Source organism: Chrysochloris asiatica, unplaced genomic scaffold (assembly GCF_000296735.1).
Source record: "Chrysochloris asiatica unplaced genomic scaffold, ChrAsi1.0 scaffold00005, whole genome shotgun sequence".
NCBI classification, from domain to species: domain Eukaryota; kingdom Metazoa; phylum Chordata; class Mammalia; order Afrosoricida; family Chrysochloridae; genus Chrysochloris; species Chrysochloris asiatica.
The window spans coordinates 13,504,095-13,518,862 of NW_006408523.1; the positions used below are offsets into that span (position 1 = coordinate 13,504,095).

Below are 14,768 nucleotides of genomic sequence, written 5' to 3' on the forward strand. Positions count from 1 at the left end.
TTTACTTGACAATTGTTAGAGCATATTGAATCTTTTTGTAAAATACCAATTCTAGGTGTTGCAAAGCAATGTAGAAAACCATGTATTGTCAAGTAGAGTTGCCTTGTGAAAGATTTGATCAAAGCTTTTGGGAATTGTTGCCAATCAAAATTGACAGCAATTTTGTTTTTCAACTGATGCAGCAGAGTAAAAGGGATATTGCCTTTCAGGGGACCCAAAAAATATTTAAACTGAGAAGGGATTGATATTGCCTACTGTAAAATGGGCACACCCGGGCTAGAGCAGGTGCCTGGGGCTGTTTAATGTCCTCGGGTGTGTTCCTTCTACCACAGCTGTGAGAAATCTGACTGAGACATTTTCAAAATCATACATATTAGACAACTTAATTCATGATGCTCAGTACAACATACTGTTGCTTTTAGAAACTGGAATTTAAAAAAATATCTATGGACATCTTTTTATTGTACAGGAAAGATTACAAGAAGGGTGAACACTCTATCTCTTTGAAGTAATTTGAGTTTATGTATTAATCTCTTTATTTGTAAGACTGGTATTTAGACATGCATCTTAAGGACCAAGGAGGCAGTCTTGTATGGTTCTTAGCAGCCAGCTATGGGAATCACACGTGCAGTGGAAACATATTCCATTACCTAATAGCTGTGTGAGCTGCAGTAAAGGCTTATTCAATTAGTCCTCTTTAGAAATAATCATATACAGTCCTGGGACATCTTTTATGATGTTGTTAAGTGCTTTTGAGTCAGTTCTGACTCATAACAACCCTATATAGACTTTCTGAGGAGCAGCTGGTGAGTTTGAACTGCCAACCTTATGGTTCAAACCAGCCTTGCAGTTCAATGCTTATCCTACCTACAATGCCACGCCAGGACTCCATCTTTTATTATGTTGCTGTTATTGTTGTTGTTAAGTGCTGTCAAGTCAGTTCTGACTCATAATGACCCTGTGTAGGGTTTCCAAGGAGCAAATGCTGAGTTTGAACCACCAGCCTTGCAGTTCAAACCAACCTTACGGTAACTAGGCTATCCAGGTTTAAACCCACCATACTCTTGATAGAGATCAGCTCTAGGATAGCTAGTTGTTCAGTGCCAGAGTCTGTTCCAACTCTTGGCAACCCTATATAGTGTTTCCAAGGAGTGGCTGATGGGTTTGAACTACCGACCTTGTGGTTATCAGTCCAGTGCTTATCCTAGACTACACAGACCATCAAAAATGACTCCGAACTACAACAATGTACTTGAAGCAATGCCACCAGTGAGTATAAGACAACCTTGAACCTCAGTGTAAGGAGCTGCTCTCTCCTTACAGATGTCATGGTTGCCAACAAGTCTCAGAAATGCATTTCCCTATTTCCGGAATATAGCTTTATCCCACAATACTTCTCTATCCACAGTACTGCTCTTCCTGAGAACTTAGGGCACAATAGCATTGTGAGTTATTTCTAGTGCCCAGGATTATAATGAAATCAGGAGACTAATTTGATATTAAATAAGAAGCCCGCAATAGTTCAGACCTCATTCCTGACTTGGAAAGGGCTCACCATTGACTTGTAAAACTTTCATAGTCCCTGTTCTTAAATGATGCGGTCAATTTCCTTGTTTTTCAGGGCTCACGGTGGACACTGCAGGCCACAGCTATGAGTGGAAAAATGGTAAGTTTAAGAGATGAAGGTATTTCACCTTCCCTCATTCCCATTCCTTTATTTTAGTCCCTTTGTCCCCTCTCTCCCATGTTATTCCCAACTCCCATAACCAATCATCTGTAAGAGATTGTCAATGACATTTCTTCTTTCTTTTCAGGGAGCTATTGAAATTCAGCCAGATCAGATGCAGGTAGGGGAATGTATTTAAGTTGCTCTCAGAAATCAGTCACATTCGAGACAAAGATGAACTTTCTCTCCCTACTTCATCTCTAGACCGTGAATGCCATCTTGATCGTCATCATGGTCCCCATTGTTGATGCTGTCGTCTATCCACTGATTGCGAAATGCGGTTTCAATTTCAGGTCGGAAAGTTCTTGGTTTAATTGGGGTGAAGCTCCCTTAGTCCTATCGCTCTTCAGATAGGCTGTGTTCTCTAAGCTTCTGGGGCTTCACTGTAAAGAGTTTCTGTATCTTTTCATTGCTGTGGCAGTGTTGGATAAGCATTGGACTGCTAACTACAAAGTCAGCAGTTCAAAGCCACCAGCCACTCTTCGGAAACCTATACAGGGTCCCTATGAGTTGGAACCAACTTGATGGCAATTAACAACAATATCACCTATAGAAGGAGGTTCTATTCAGGAATTCAAGAGATGTATTTGACTTAAGCAGATATTTGCATACTGATGGACTCTGAAAACGCTCTTTAAAAAAGTGCAATTAATGATAGCCTGAAAAAGTTTTAAATTAAGTTTCCCTTATAAGGTAGGTGGCTCAAGCTCACCACTCGCTCCTTGAAACCCTATACAGGGTCACCATGGATTGGAACCGACTCCACGGCACTTAACAACAATATATATGTGGTGGTATTATGTGCCATGGAGTCAGTTCCAACTCATAACTACCCTATACAGGGTTTCCGAGTCTGTAAATCTTTATGGGAGCAGAAAGCCTCTTCTTTCTCCAGCAGAACAGCTGGTAGTTTCAAACTACTGACCTTGCAGTTCGCAGCCCGATTCATAACCAATATGTAGATGATGTAACTGTTAACTGTAATTCTGTATATTGCCTGAATTTGAGTTTATTGAAAGTCAGTGTAAAAATACAAAGATGAAGATGTTTTACATTTCCATTCCTTAGACTGCATCATAAAAAGTAGAGGGAGAGATGCTTTGAATTCCGTGTATTTTATAGAAAAGTTACCTTTGGGAGATTCATGGGTATGAAGTTTGTATTTGAGGAGACTATGGATCTTTTAAGGATCCCTCATGGGAGAAGCACCACGCTGCTAACTGCAAGGTCAGCAGTTCAAACCCACCACGTGCTCCATAGGAGAAAGATGAAGCTTTCTACTCATATAAAGATTTACAGCCTTGCAAAACCTATACAGGGTAGCTGTAAATCAGGACCAACTCGAGGCAGTGAGGAGTGGCTCTTTTGTGTGAGAATGGTTGAGAATCACTCTCCATTTGTCTTGAACCAGCTCCCTGAAGAAGATGACAGTTGGAATGTTCCTGGCTTCCATGGCCTTTGTGGTGGCTGCCATTGTACAAGTGGAAATTGATGTGAGTTGGCTTCTGAATCTTGAGTGTCTTCTCCTCTGGGTTTAGTTGGAATAGTCAGAATCCCCCTTTCTCCATGACTGGAAGAAGTAGGGGAAGCCAGGATATTTTCCTACAAACTAGGCCCTGTAGTGATGGGTGGTGTGAAGAAATGGATGAAATACCTCTACTTCTCACTTATCAACTGTCTTGTTATCTGACATTTGTATTATGACCATTATAAAAGAATCTAATAGCCAACTATTTAGCTCATTAACAACATCATCTGGCAGTAATGAATGCCAAGGTGCGAGGCAAGACTTGAATTGCTGTGATGGTTAAGATTATGTGGCAAAGCGGCTGGGCCTAGAGTCTCAGATTGGCAGTTATGTAACTATGTAATTTGGCAGCTGTGTAATGATGTCGTTGTCCTTCATTTTGTGATCTGATGTGAACAGTCTTCATTTTCATATAACGCCGATTTTTCTCACAAAGACATGGTCGATAACTGAGGAGTGTACTTCCTTTTAGTCACTGTACACGATAAATTCTTATCACTGCAAAGAATACAGCTGGGAATGTGAACAAATGAGAAAGTTTAATTGGGAGAGAAAGTAGATAACAGTAACACAAATTGCCTCAGTTTATTATACGGTTGTTTTGTTTTGTTAACAGAAGGGAGGTTTGTAGAACTTGTTCCTTTGCAATCTAAATACCTAGTGAATCTGTTGAAAAGAAATACATCACTTACAAACAGGCAGCACTTCAAAAATTTGTAAATTGTTCTTTTGATGGAAAAACACATTTTCATTCTAATGATTCTCTTGATGATTAGCTCCTAAACTCAACCACACACAAAACTAGGGACCCAAAATAGGGCACAACTAGGCTTATAACAATATTAGTTTAAGATTAAGGTCTAGAAAGAGGGCATTCTGTTGTATGTAAGAAAAAAGACGTGAAGACTTTGTTTGCGTTTTCTTTTGTGTGGTTCAGGCGGGGTGTGGAGCTAGCTTTGTAGAAGACAGGTCAAAGCAGACATGGACTATTTCAGTGACATTGGGATTTGAGAGAAGGCATTGTAGGAAAAAGACTAAAACTCTGAGCAAATGATAGTAGATGCAGAAGGACATAAAACATCTGTGAGAGGATGTGCCGTGCACTGTGACCAGACACCCAGACTTACAGAAAACGTGGTTGGCATCCGGTGATAACAGATCTCACATGCCACAATAAGGACATGAGCTGAACAAGGCATCATGGGCTGTTGGAAGATCATGGGTAAAGACCCATGTCATTGGGGGTGATTACAGGTGACTACCATGTACACAGAGGCCCTGCTGACAAAGACCAGTCAGAGACCAACTGTTTTCAGAGGTCACTGGGTACTCCCTTAGAAAGGAAGCGTGTTTAGCCTGAAAAAATGAAAGAAGTAGATAACTAAAGAACAACTCCTTCTCTTTCCCTCGCTGCCCCCTTTAAATGTCCCTAACTTTTGTTACTATCACAGCACTTGTCCTTGTTTTCCAGGCCTGGGATATTGTTATTGGTTGGTGAGTCGTCTCTCTCACTCCTCGCAGTTTAAAGTCCAATTGTTGAAGTCGTATCAAAAGTCCTCTATGACTCTCTCAAGTCCCCTATGTCAGATTGTCACTGGTCCAGTGCAGGAAGAGGCAGTAGCTCCTCTATGCCTTGGATCTGTGTCTGTCCAGTTTTCCTTTCATTCTCCCCAAGATGAACCTTCCTTAGCAGCTCTGATCATATGCCATTCCTATCTTAAAGCCAAAATCGCCAGTAGTGCCTTGTTACTGTCTTTAGAATAAAAACTAAACTCCTCAGCCTGACATTCAAAGAGTTCTACCAGAATTTCTCCACCTTTGCATTTACTGACACTGTGAGCAGGATAATTGTTTGCTGCGGGGACTGCCATGTGCATTGTAGGACAACTCCAGCCCACACATGAGATACCAGTGGTACTCCCTGTCCATCATTGTGACAACCAAAATGTCTCCAAACAGTGTCCAATGTGCCTTGCCAGGCATAATGCTCCCTAGTGAAGCACCAGTGGACTGGACACTGGTTCACCTAACCTTTTCAACGTGACCATCATTACTTCCTCTCACGGTGACCAAGTCCACTGTCTTCCAACCATATTTTGATCTCTTCTTTGTCTATGTTCTACTTAAAATAGCTCCCTTTCCTGATTCTCAGTTTTTGGGATATTATATGCCTACATAAAAAGAGGAAGACCCCCAACAAGATGGATTGGCCAAGTGGCAGCATTGATAGACTCAAGCGTGGCAGCAGTAGTGAGGTTGGCCCAGGATCGGGCAGTGTTTCATTCTGCTATGCATAAGATAACTATGGATCAGTACCGACTCAATGACACCTAACAACAACAACACCGTATGCCTACACATCGGTGACCATTTAAGGTCCACCTGAAATGCCACCATTTCTTCCCAGATTCCTCCTTGGTTCCTTACCTTTGTACCCCTTCACTTCAAGATACTCTCTACACTGAAGTTGCAGCATAGATTATCAGCACTTGTCCCTTTGCTAGCACACCAAACATCACTTTCAACTTTGTTCTAGAATACATACATGTGACATCGTGGCTACAGGGACCTGGCACCCTGTCTGATTCATGCTTTCAACCTCCACAACATTTACTGCAGTTCTATGTGCATGTTCAGGGTCATCCACTGGGTACTCACCAAATGAAAGGTTAAATGAACATGTGGCTATGAAACGAGGGGGCTTCAGAAAGTTTGCAGAAAATAGAATGAAAAGATAATGGCATTTTCACCACGAACTTTCGGAAGTCCTTCATCACCTAGGATACGCTTCCTGTCAGTATTAATTGGAATAGAAGTACAGGGGAAAGTCGCTACTCTCTCTGGCTTGGCAAAGCTGGGTCCGTTTGCTGTAGTCACTGTCTAGAACGGATGGGAGCAAAGTGCTGTCGGGTCAGTGATGCGATCGGTTGCTGAGCCCCAGAAAACTCAAGAATGGGAAGAGAAGAGCTGTAATCACATCACAGAGAAAGATAATTTGGTTGCTGAGCTCTTCGATGTATACAGGCGCAACTCGCTTTAGAACACTCCACTTTATTGCACCGTGCAGGCAGATCCTGGGTTTGGTTTTGTTCTGTTTTTTAACACATTGAACGTTTGTGGCAAGCCTTCAATGAGCACATCTATCAGCGCCATTTTCCAATGGCGTGTGCTCACGTCGTGTCTCTGTGTCACATTTTGGTGAGTCTCACAAGATTTCTAGGGTTTTCATCGGGCTATTGCACACCCGGAAGTGTCAGAATGACTTTTATCTGCCTGGGGAACCCAAAAGTTTGTGTGACTTGCTTTATGGCAACACTTGCATTATTGTGGTGGTCTGGAACTCAGCTTGTGATCCTCAGAGGTACAGCCGCAGGGCGTTACTTCTGTCCCCAGGCATAGCCAAATCAAGTAAGTGTGCTGTGATGCACGTAGAGTTGTGTGACGTGTAGTGTTTCTCTTTTTTTGTTTTATTCCTTGGAGCCTCACCCTGTTTCTTTAAGGGTTATCTCATGCTCCTCTATTCTGTAGCTTCTCATTCCAGTGTCCCTGGGGCGAAGGGCTCCTCTTTTTCCTCTCTCCAAACCCTAGCCTAGCTCTTGAAAAGCTTCCAGCATATTCTCTTAGCTGCCTCATTGGACGTCAATCTCCATGTGTTACAAGTTACCCAGTTGGAGGTTCCAAGACAACACCTAACTTCAGCAGTTCAGTCGGAAGGCTTACAGGATCCAGCATGACGCCATACTCACAACTGTGATTTATTACAGCAACAACAAACCCAGATCACAGAAGGGGAGAGTGCATGGGGAAACCAGGTGTCAGCTTCCACGAGTCCTCTCCCCTGGAAGTCACATAGAAAAACCCACCACCAGTGAGTCGGTTCCCATTCTTAGTGACCCTATAGAATGAGTCAGTTCTCACTCCTGGTGACGCTTTAGAACAGAGCAGAACTGCTACTTAGGGTTTCCAAGACTACAGATCTTTATGGGAGCAGACTGCCTCATCTGTCTCCTGTGGAGCAACTGGTGGGTTTGAACCGCTGACCCTACAGTTAGCAGTGGTTAACCCACAGTGCCACCAGGGCTTCGTTTGGAGTCACACCGGACATGTCTAATTCCTCCAGCAGCAATTGTAACAATCCATGTGAAGTGTTTCTACCAGAGCAGCTCACCGGAGCCTACGAGTCTAGTTTCTATTGGACACCAAGCCACACAGGCGCCCGATAGCCAGTTCAGACCCAAATTCCAGATTCCCAGAAGCAAGTCAAGGATTCCACATAAGCCATATTGTGCAGATAAACAGTTTAGGGTCCTTGAGCCACTCTTATCAGTTCTGGAGATGGCGGGAATTCTCGAAAGTTCCAGGTTCCCAGATGTCAGTCAAGGACTAAGTTTGTAAGCAGGCCTTTTAAAAGATAGTAGTCTCAGGCCTGCTGTTATTTATTTTCTGCACACTTATGATGTGGTTGTTGCTAGGTGCCATTGAGTAGGTACCAACGCATAGCTACCCTATGAGCAACAGAACGAAACACTGTCTGGTCCTGCGCCCACCTCACCATCGTTGCTATATTTGAGCCCATTGCTGCTGTCACTGTGCCAGTCCTTCTCCATTGAGGGTCTTTCTCTTTTTCTCCAAGCCTCCACTTTACCAAACATGAGGTCCTTCTCCAGAGACTGGTTCCTCTTAACAATATGTCCAAAGTATGAAAGACAAAGTCTAGCCATCCTGGCTTCCAGGGAGCATTCTAGCTGTACTTCTTACAACACAGATTGGTTTGTTCTTTTGGCAGTCCATGGTACTTTTGATATTCTCCTCCAACACAACATTTGAGGTTCAAATGCATCAAATGCACACTCTGATGGACATTCATAATTTTCATGAAGGATGACACTAATTTAGGTTGTGGTTACTCTGGTCCCCTCAGGTACTGGGCTCCATCACTCAGCAGCCTTCTCCCAGGAGGTGCCTAGAATGGAGCAGGAGCAGCCTCATTGTGACTTCTTCTATGTTCTATACAGATAGGATTTTCTGTAGGTGCTATGGTGAGAACGGTTGGTAAGCACTACTCCCTGGTACCATGCTTAGTAAGGAAAGTGTAGTTCACCTCCGTCAACACAGGCTTTCCTGGCTAATTGACAAGTGTCTCCAATGTCAAGGTTAAGCTTATCTTTAATGATGCACTGACGAGCTCCCTGTCAATTTTTGTTTCTTTTGCTCAGAAAACTCTGCCAGTCTTCCCTAAAGGAAACGAATTCCAACTGAAGGTACTGAACATAGGGAATAACCCCATGAATGTATCATTTTCTGGAGAAATCACGACACTTAGCCCCATGTCCCAGGTGAGTAGAGTGAAATGCAACCTTCACTTTGTCTTCTGAGCTGATTTAGAATAACATTTGCAAAAGTTCTTCTTGGTCTTATGCAAATCTCAAGCCTAACCCACATATAAAGTGTCTTAGTATCTTGATCTTATTTTATCTTCACTCGTACTATTGTTGTTACATGCTCTTGTGTCAATTCGGACTCATAGTGACCCTGTGTAGGGTTTCTGAGGAGTAGCTGGTGGGTTTGAACCACCAACCTTGTGGTAAACAGTCCAGTGCTTATCCTACAGCATCACACCATGACTCCATCTTCATTCTAGACCAACCCAAAAAATCAAACCCGCATCAAGTGGACTTTGACTCATATTGACCCTACAGGACAGACTAGAACGGCTCCATAGGACGTCATAGACCCTCAATCTTTATGGGAGACTGCCTCATACTTCTCCCAGAGAGTGGCTGATGGGTTCAGACGGCCAACATTTTGGTTAGTAGGAGAATGCTTAGCCTACTGCACCACCAAGGCCCCTTTGCTCCAGACCTGTGTGCCTCAAACTTGAATTTGTATAATAATCACCTGGGAAGCCAGCTAAAATACAGATTCTTAATGAGTAGTTCTGAAATTCTGCATCTTTAACAAGGTCTTGGGTGATGATGAGGTTTCTGCTAATCCATTTGTTGTTGTTAAGTGCCATAGAGTTGGTTCTGACTCAGAGCAACCCTGTATAGGGTTTCCAAGGAGCAGCTGGTGAATTTGAACCACTGACCTTGTGGTTCAAACCAACCTTGAAGTTCAGTGCTTTCTTCCAGAACACTGCACCAGGACTGCATGACACCAGGCTTTAACATCAAGGATTTTGGTTAATGGTTCTTAACTTGGGGTGATTCCCGCCCCCTCCCAGGGAACATCTGGCCATCTCTGGAAACATTATGTTTGTCGTGACCAGATTGCTCTGCTGCTATCTTGCATGCTGCTGAACATCCTATAGTACACAGGACAGAACACAACAAAGGATTCTCCAGTCCAGAATATCAATAGTGCTGAGCTACATGTTGGCATTGTTGACAAGGTGTAGATTAGGTTGAAAAACCCAAATTCAAATGATCATTGGTAACTACCACTGGTACACATTGGAATCATCATCTGGAGAGTTTAAACAATTCTGATGCCTGGATCCCATCCTTGGAGATTTGTATTGAATTAGTCTCATTCCTGTTCAGCCACAATTGAGAACCGGTGTGGCACTGTGGGTCAATGCGCCAGACTGCAAATCTGTTTGAAGTACAAGGTTGGCAGTTCAAGCTCACCAGCTGCCCCTCAGAAACACTATACTGGGTCGCCATGGGTCAGAACTGACCCGACAGCACTTAACAACAACAACGCCTTAGATCTTGGAGTTCTGGAGTGACGCTGTGGTTAATGTGCTGGATTACAATGCCAGTTTGAACCACAAGGTCGGCTGTTCAAGCTCACCAGCCATTCCTCAGAAACCCTATACAGGGTCGCTGTGGGTCAGAACCTACTCGACGGCACTTGATAACAACAAATACCAAACTAATGACCTTGAAGAGAGAGGAAAACCCCGCCTCTGGTTTCTGGAGTGTGAGGCAAACTGGTATTGTTTTTCCAAAGGCTGTTCCTTTTCTTTTGATGCTGTTCCTAGCCTAATGGTAGAAATCATTTCAATATAAAACAAAGTAAAAATAAAATACATAATATAACATCATTTCTGCAGCCATCCTTATAATACTTCATGATGCTGGGTAAGAGGCTTAGGCAAGCACATGCAGTACCCTAAACACATCTGGATGTGTTTGAACATGAGTTTGGACTGTTGAACAATGTGAATTCCACAATGCAGAACAAAACTCCAGAGGGGCTTCCATCATACTAACTGTGACTCCTTTCACCCCTGTAGACAGATGGATTTAAGACGTTTGATATAAGCAAGCTACCAACTATCAGCATTTCTTCTGCTGGCTCACCAGAGACTTCAGTCGCTTACAACTTTGAGAAGGGCCATCGTCACACCCTGCTCGTGTGGGGCTCCAACGAGTACCACGTGGTAGGTAGCTGGATACTTACAACCGACTCTACTGTTGGTGACCCAGCTTCATAGTGGTGTGACTTTGTTTCACCCCAATGCATTGGTAATTCAGCTGGTCGTCAATTTCTTTCTTCTTCAAGAATGTTGTTGTTAGGTGCCATCATTTTGGTACCAACTCATAGCAACCTTATGCACAACAGAACAAAACACTGCCCGGTTCTGCACCAACCAGTCTTTGGTACACTTGAACCCATGGCTGCTGCCACTGTGCCAGTCCATCTCGTTGGGGGGCTTCCTCTTTTTTGCTGACCTTTCAGTTTACCAAGCATGATGTCCTTCTCCAAGGACTGATCCCTCCTGATAATTTGTCTGAAGTATAAGAGATAAAATCTCACCGTCCAGACTTCTAAGGAACATTCTGTCTATACTTCTTCCAACACAGATTTGTTTGATCTTTTGGTGGTCCATGGTACTTTTAATATTCTCCTCCTATACCATAACTCAAATGCACCAATTCTTCGATGGTATTTATTCATTATCCAAGAATATAAGTCATTTAACCTCCCAGTAAAAGTCTTACTAGTAGATGGGAAGAGATAATATTAATTATATTTTCTACTGAGTGATTAGAAAATTAGAACAAGCACAGAAAAAATAAATGAGCGAGTAATAGTAGGTGAAAGTGATTTTTTAAATGTGTGAGATTAGGTTAAATGACAAAATATGGAAGTCTAGATAGATCATATGATAAGACTTTCAGGATATCAAGAAGTTATAACTAAATGAAGGTACTGCAAGTATTCTGCAAGGTTGACTTCACGTCAGTTTCTAGAAGTCCAATGTGGAATTCATACTTCCTTGGTCATATATTTAATTAGGGAGCTGTGGAGTGGCATCACACATTTTAGGGACTCGTGTTAACCTTAAAGAAAACCATGGCTAAAGACAAGCACCTCTTCACATGTAAACATTGTGCCCTAAGCTCTCATGACAAATGCCAGCCTCCCTTTCTTTTCAAAGACTAAATGTTAATCTGAGTTTATTCTAATTTAATTAGATTTTGAAAATGTACTAAGATTGCTGTTTTCTTTCTCAGGGAAAGGACGGCCTTAATCAGAAGCCAGAAAAAGGAGAAAATGGAATCAGGTATGTGTATTTCTTTAAATCGTAATTTAAAGCAGCATGATATGGAAGTTCTGGAACCCATTATATGGTTCAACTGTAAGTAGATATGGAGAAAATGAAAGTATAGGATGTATTTCAAGAATGCAAGGCTGGTTCAGTAAAAATGTAATTGATCATCTTAATAAATTAAAGAGGAGAAGCCACATCTCCATATTAATTAATACCGAAAAGATGTTTGATAGAATTCAGCATCCATCCATGATTTTAAAAAAATCAAACTAGGAATAGAGTAGAACTTCCCTACCCTGGCATCCAAACTCACTGCCATCTAGTCTTCTGACTTATGGTGGCTCTATAGGACAGAGTAGAATTGTTCTGTAGGGTGTCCAAGACTATAAATTGTTACAGAAGCAGACAAGTTCATCTTTCTCCTGCAGAGCGGCTGGTTGGTTTGAACTTGGAGTTAGCAACCCAGTGCTGAACACTTTATATTACCTAACCTAATAATGAAAGTATAAATGCTTTCCCTCTAAAATTAGGAACAGAATAATGCTGTCCACTCTCTCCATTTCTGTTTAGCATCATTCTAGAGATGATAACCACAGAAACAGAAAAGACATAGAAGTAAAAGGCATTCTGATTGGAAAGGATGCAATAAAAACAATTCCTACGGAGTCCTGGTGTGGCGCTGTGGGCTAATGCGCCAGACTGCAAAGCCATTTGAACTGCAAGGTCGGCGGTCCAAGCTCAACAGCTGCTCCTCAGAAAACCTATACAGGGTTGCTATGGGTCGGAACTGACTCTACAGCATTTTGCAACAATAACACACAGACAGATGATGTCACTGTCTACAACAAAGTCCCAAAGTGATATATAGATATGTTGTTGTTAAGTACCTTAGAGTCGGTTCCAACTCATAGAGACCCTACACAGGGTTTCCAAGGCTGTAAATCTTTATAAGAGCAAAAGGCCTTATCTTTCTCTCACAGAACCACTAGTAGTTTCGAACTGCTAACCTTGAGGTTGGGGCAGCCTGGCTCGTAACCACTATGCTACCAGAGCTCCTTAAGATATAGATATATATAAAACAACCTCATAGAATCAGTATGTGCATTTAGAAAAGATACAAGGCCAACATAAAAAATCCATTATATTTCTATACTTGTAGTGAAATAATTGGAAACTAAAATTGAAAACCCATTTAAAATACTGCAAAAAGTTGAAATAATTAGAAATAAGTCTAACAAAACATGTGTAGGATGTGAGTGCTGAAAAATAGAAGAAGCTTACCAAAGAAGAGCTAGATAAAGAGATATTGTGTTAATGGATTAGAAGATAATATAAACGTAGATGCTGATTCTTTCCAAGTCAGTCCGTATACACATCTAATGCAATGCCTACCAAAATCCTAGCACTATAATTATAGGTATGTTGTTGTAGTTGTATGCCACCAAGTCGGTTCCAACTCATAGTGATCCTGCAGATGGTTTCTGAGGCTATAAATCTTTATGGGAACAGAAAGCCCCCTGTGTCTCCTGCTGTGTGGCTGGTGGGTTAGAACTGCCAACCTTGTAGTTAGCAGTCCAGTGCTTATCCGGCAGAGCTACCAACACTCCCTTTTTATAGATCTGTCGTTGTTGAGTGCCACTGAGTTGGTTCCAACCCATAGCGACCCTGTAGAGGGTTTCCAAGGAGTAGCTGGTGAGCTTGAACCACCAAACTTGCGATTCAAACCACCTTTGCAGTCTAGTGCATTAACCTACAGCACCACACCAGGACTCCTTTTATAGACACAGGCAAGCTAATTTTAAAATGTATATGGAAAGGCAAAGGAAGTAGAACAGCCAAAATAATCTTGTAAAAAAGTATCAAATAGGAAGACTCATTGTTGTTGTTGTCAGGTGCCATCGAGTCGGAACCGACTCATAGCGACTCCATGCACAGCAGAACGAAACAATGTTCGATCCTGGGCCAACCTCACCACCGCTGCCACCCCCGAGTCCATCAATGATGCCACCTGGCCGATCCATCTCGTTGGAGGTCTTCCTCTTTTTCTCTGACCCTCCACCCTACCCAGCATGACATCCTTCTCCAACGATTGTTTCCTCCGGACTACATGTCCAAAGTAGGAGAGACGAAGCTTAGCCATCCTGGCCTCCAAGGAGCACTCTGGCTGCACTTCTTCCAAAACAGATCTATTGGTTCTTTTGGCAGTCCATGGCACCCTCAGTATTACTACTACCAATTATAAGACTGCCTCTAAAGGTACAGTAAGCCAGACAAAGTTGTATTGGCAAAGGAATAGACTCACAGAGAAATGGAACAGAATTGGTGTTGTTGTTGGGTGCCATCAAATCAGTACCGACCCATTGTGACCCTATGCACAGCAGAACGAAACACTGCCCGATCCTGGGCCAACCTCACTACTGTTGCCATGCTTGAGTCCATCAAGGCTGCCACTTGGCCAATCCATCTCGTTGGGGGTCTTACTCTTTTTCTCTGACCATCCAAAATAGACCCACACAAGAATGGCCAACTGCCTTTTGACACAGATACAAAGGTAACTCAATAGACCAAGGATAGCCTTTTCAAATAATGGTGTTGAAAGATTTGGATATTCATATGTAAAAAATAAACCTTTCATTCTGCTCATTAAGATCTATCTATATGGTATCAAACAGACAACAGCAGCTTGACAGATTAGATAGAACCTTGTTGTTCTGAAGTGCCATCGAGTCGGTTCTGACCCATAGCGACCCTGCATAGGGTTTCCAAGGAGCGACTGGTGAGCTTGAACCACCGAGCTTGTAGTTCAAATGGCTTTGCAGTCTGGTGCATTAACTCACAGCGCCACACCAGATAGAACCTTAGTGGCAGTGAATTGATATTAATAGAGGAGGAATAACTCTCAAGATATACTTGAGAATGGTGATGAAACCCAAAGCATATCGTCAATGGCACTGAAATGTACACGTGGAAATGAATTGGTGTATGTTTTCCCGTGAATGCTCTCAACAGCA

At 42.5% G+C, this 14,768-nt stretch overlaps 1 protein-coding gene across 1 annotated transcript in view; it reads left to right on the forward strand.

The window, feature by feature from the left end:
• Positions 1-14,768, forward strand: part of SLC15A1 (solute carrier family 15 (oligopeptide transporter), member 1) — a 44,447-nt gene that overhangs the window by 20,725 nt on the left and 8,954 nt on the right. The window contains exons 12-18 of the mRNA XM_006832062.1: positions 1,622-1,666; positions 1,815-1,847; positions 1,931-2,019; positions 3,138-3,219; positions 8,471-8,590; positions 10,495-10,641; positions 11,720-11,769. Of these exons, the coding sequence (XP_006832125.1) occupies positions 1,622-1,666; positions 1,815-1,847; positions 1,931-2,019; positions 3,138-3,219; positions 8,471-8,590; positions 10,495-10,641; positions 11,720-11,769 (566 nt within the window). The remainder of the gene's footprint in view (positions 1-1,621; positions 1,667-1,814; positions 1,848-1,930; positions 2,020-3,137; positions 3,220-8,470; positions 8,591-10,494; positions 10,642-11,719; positions 11,770-14,768) is intronic.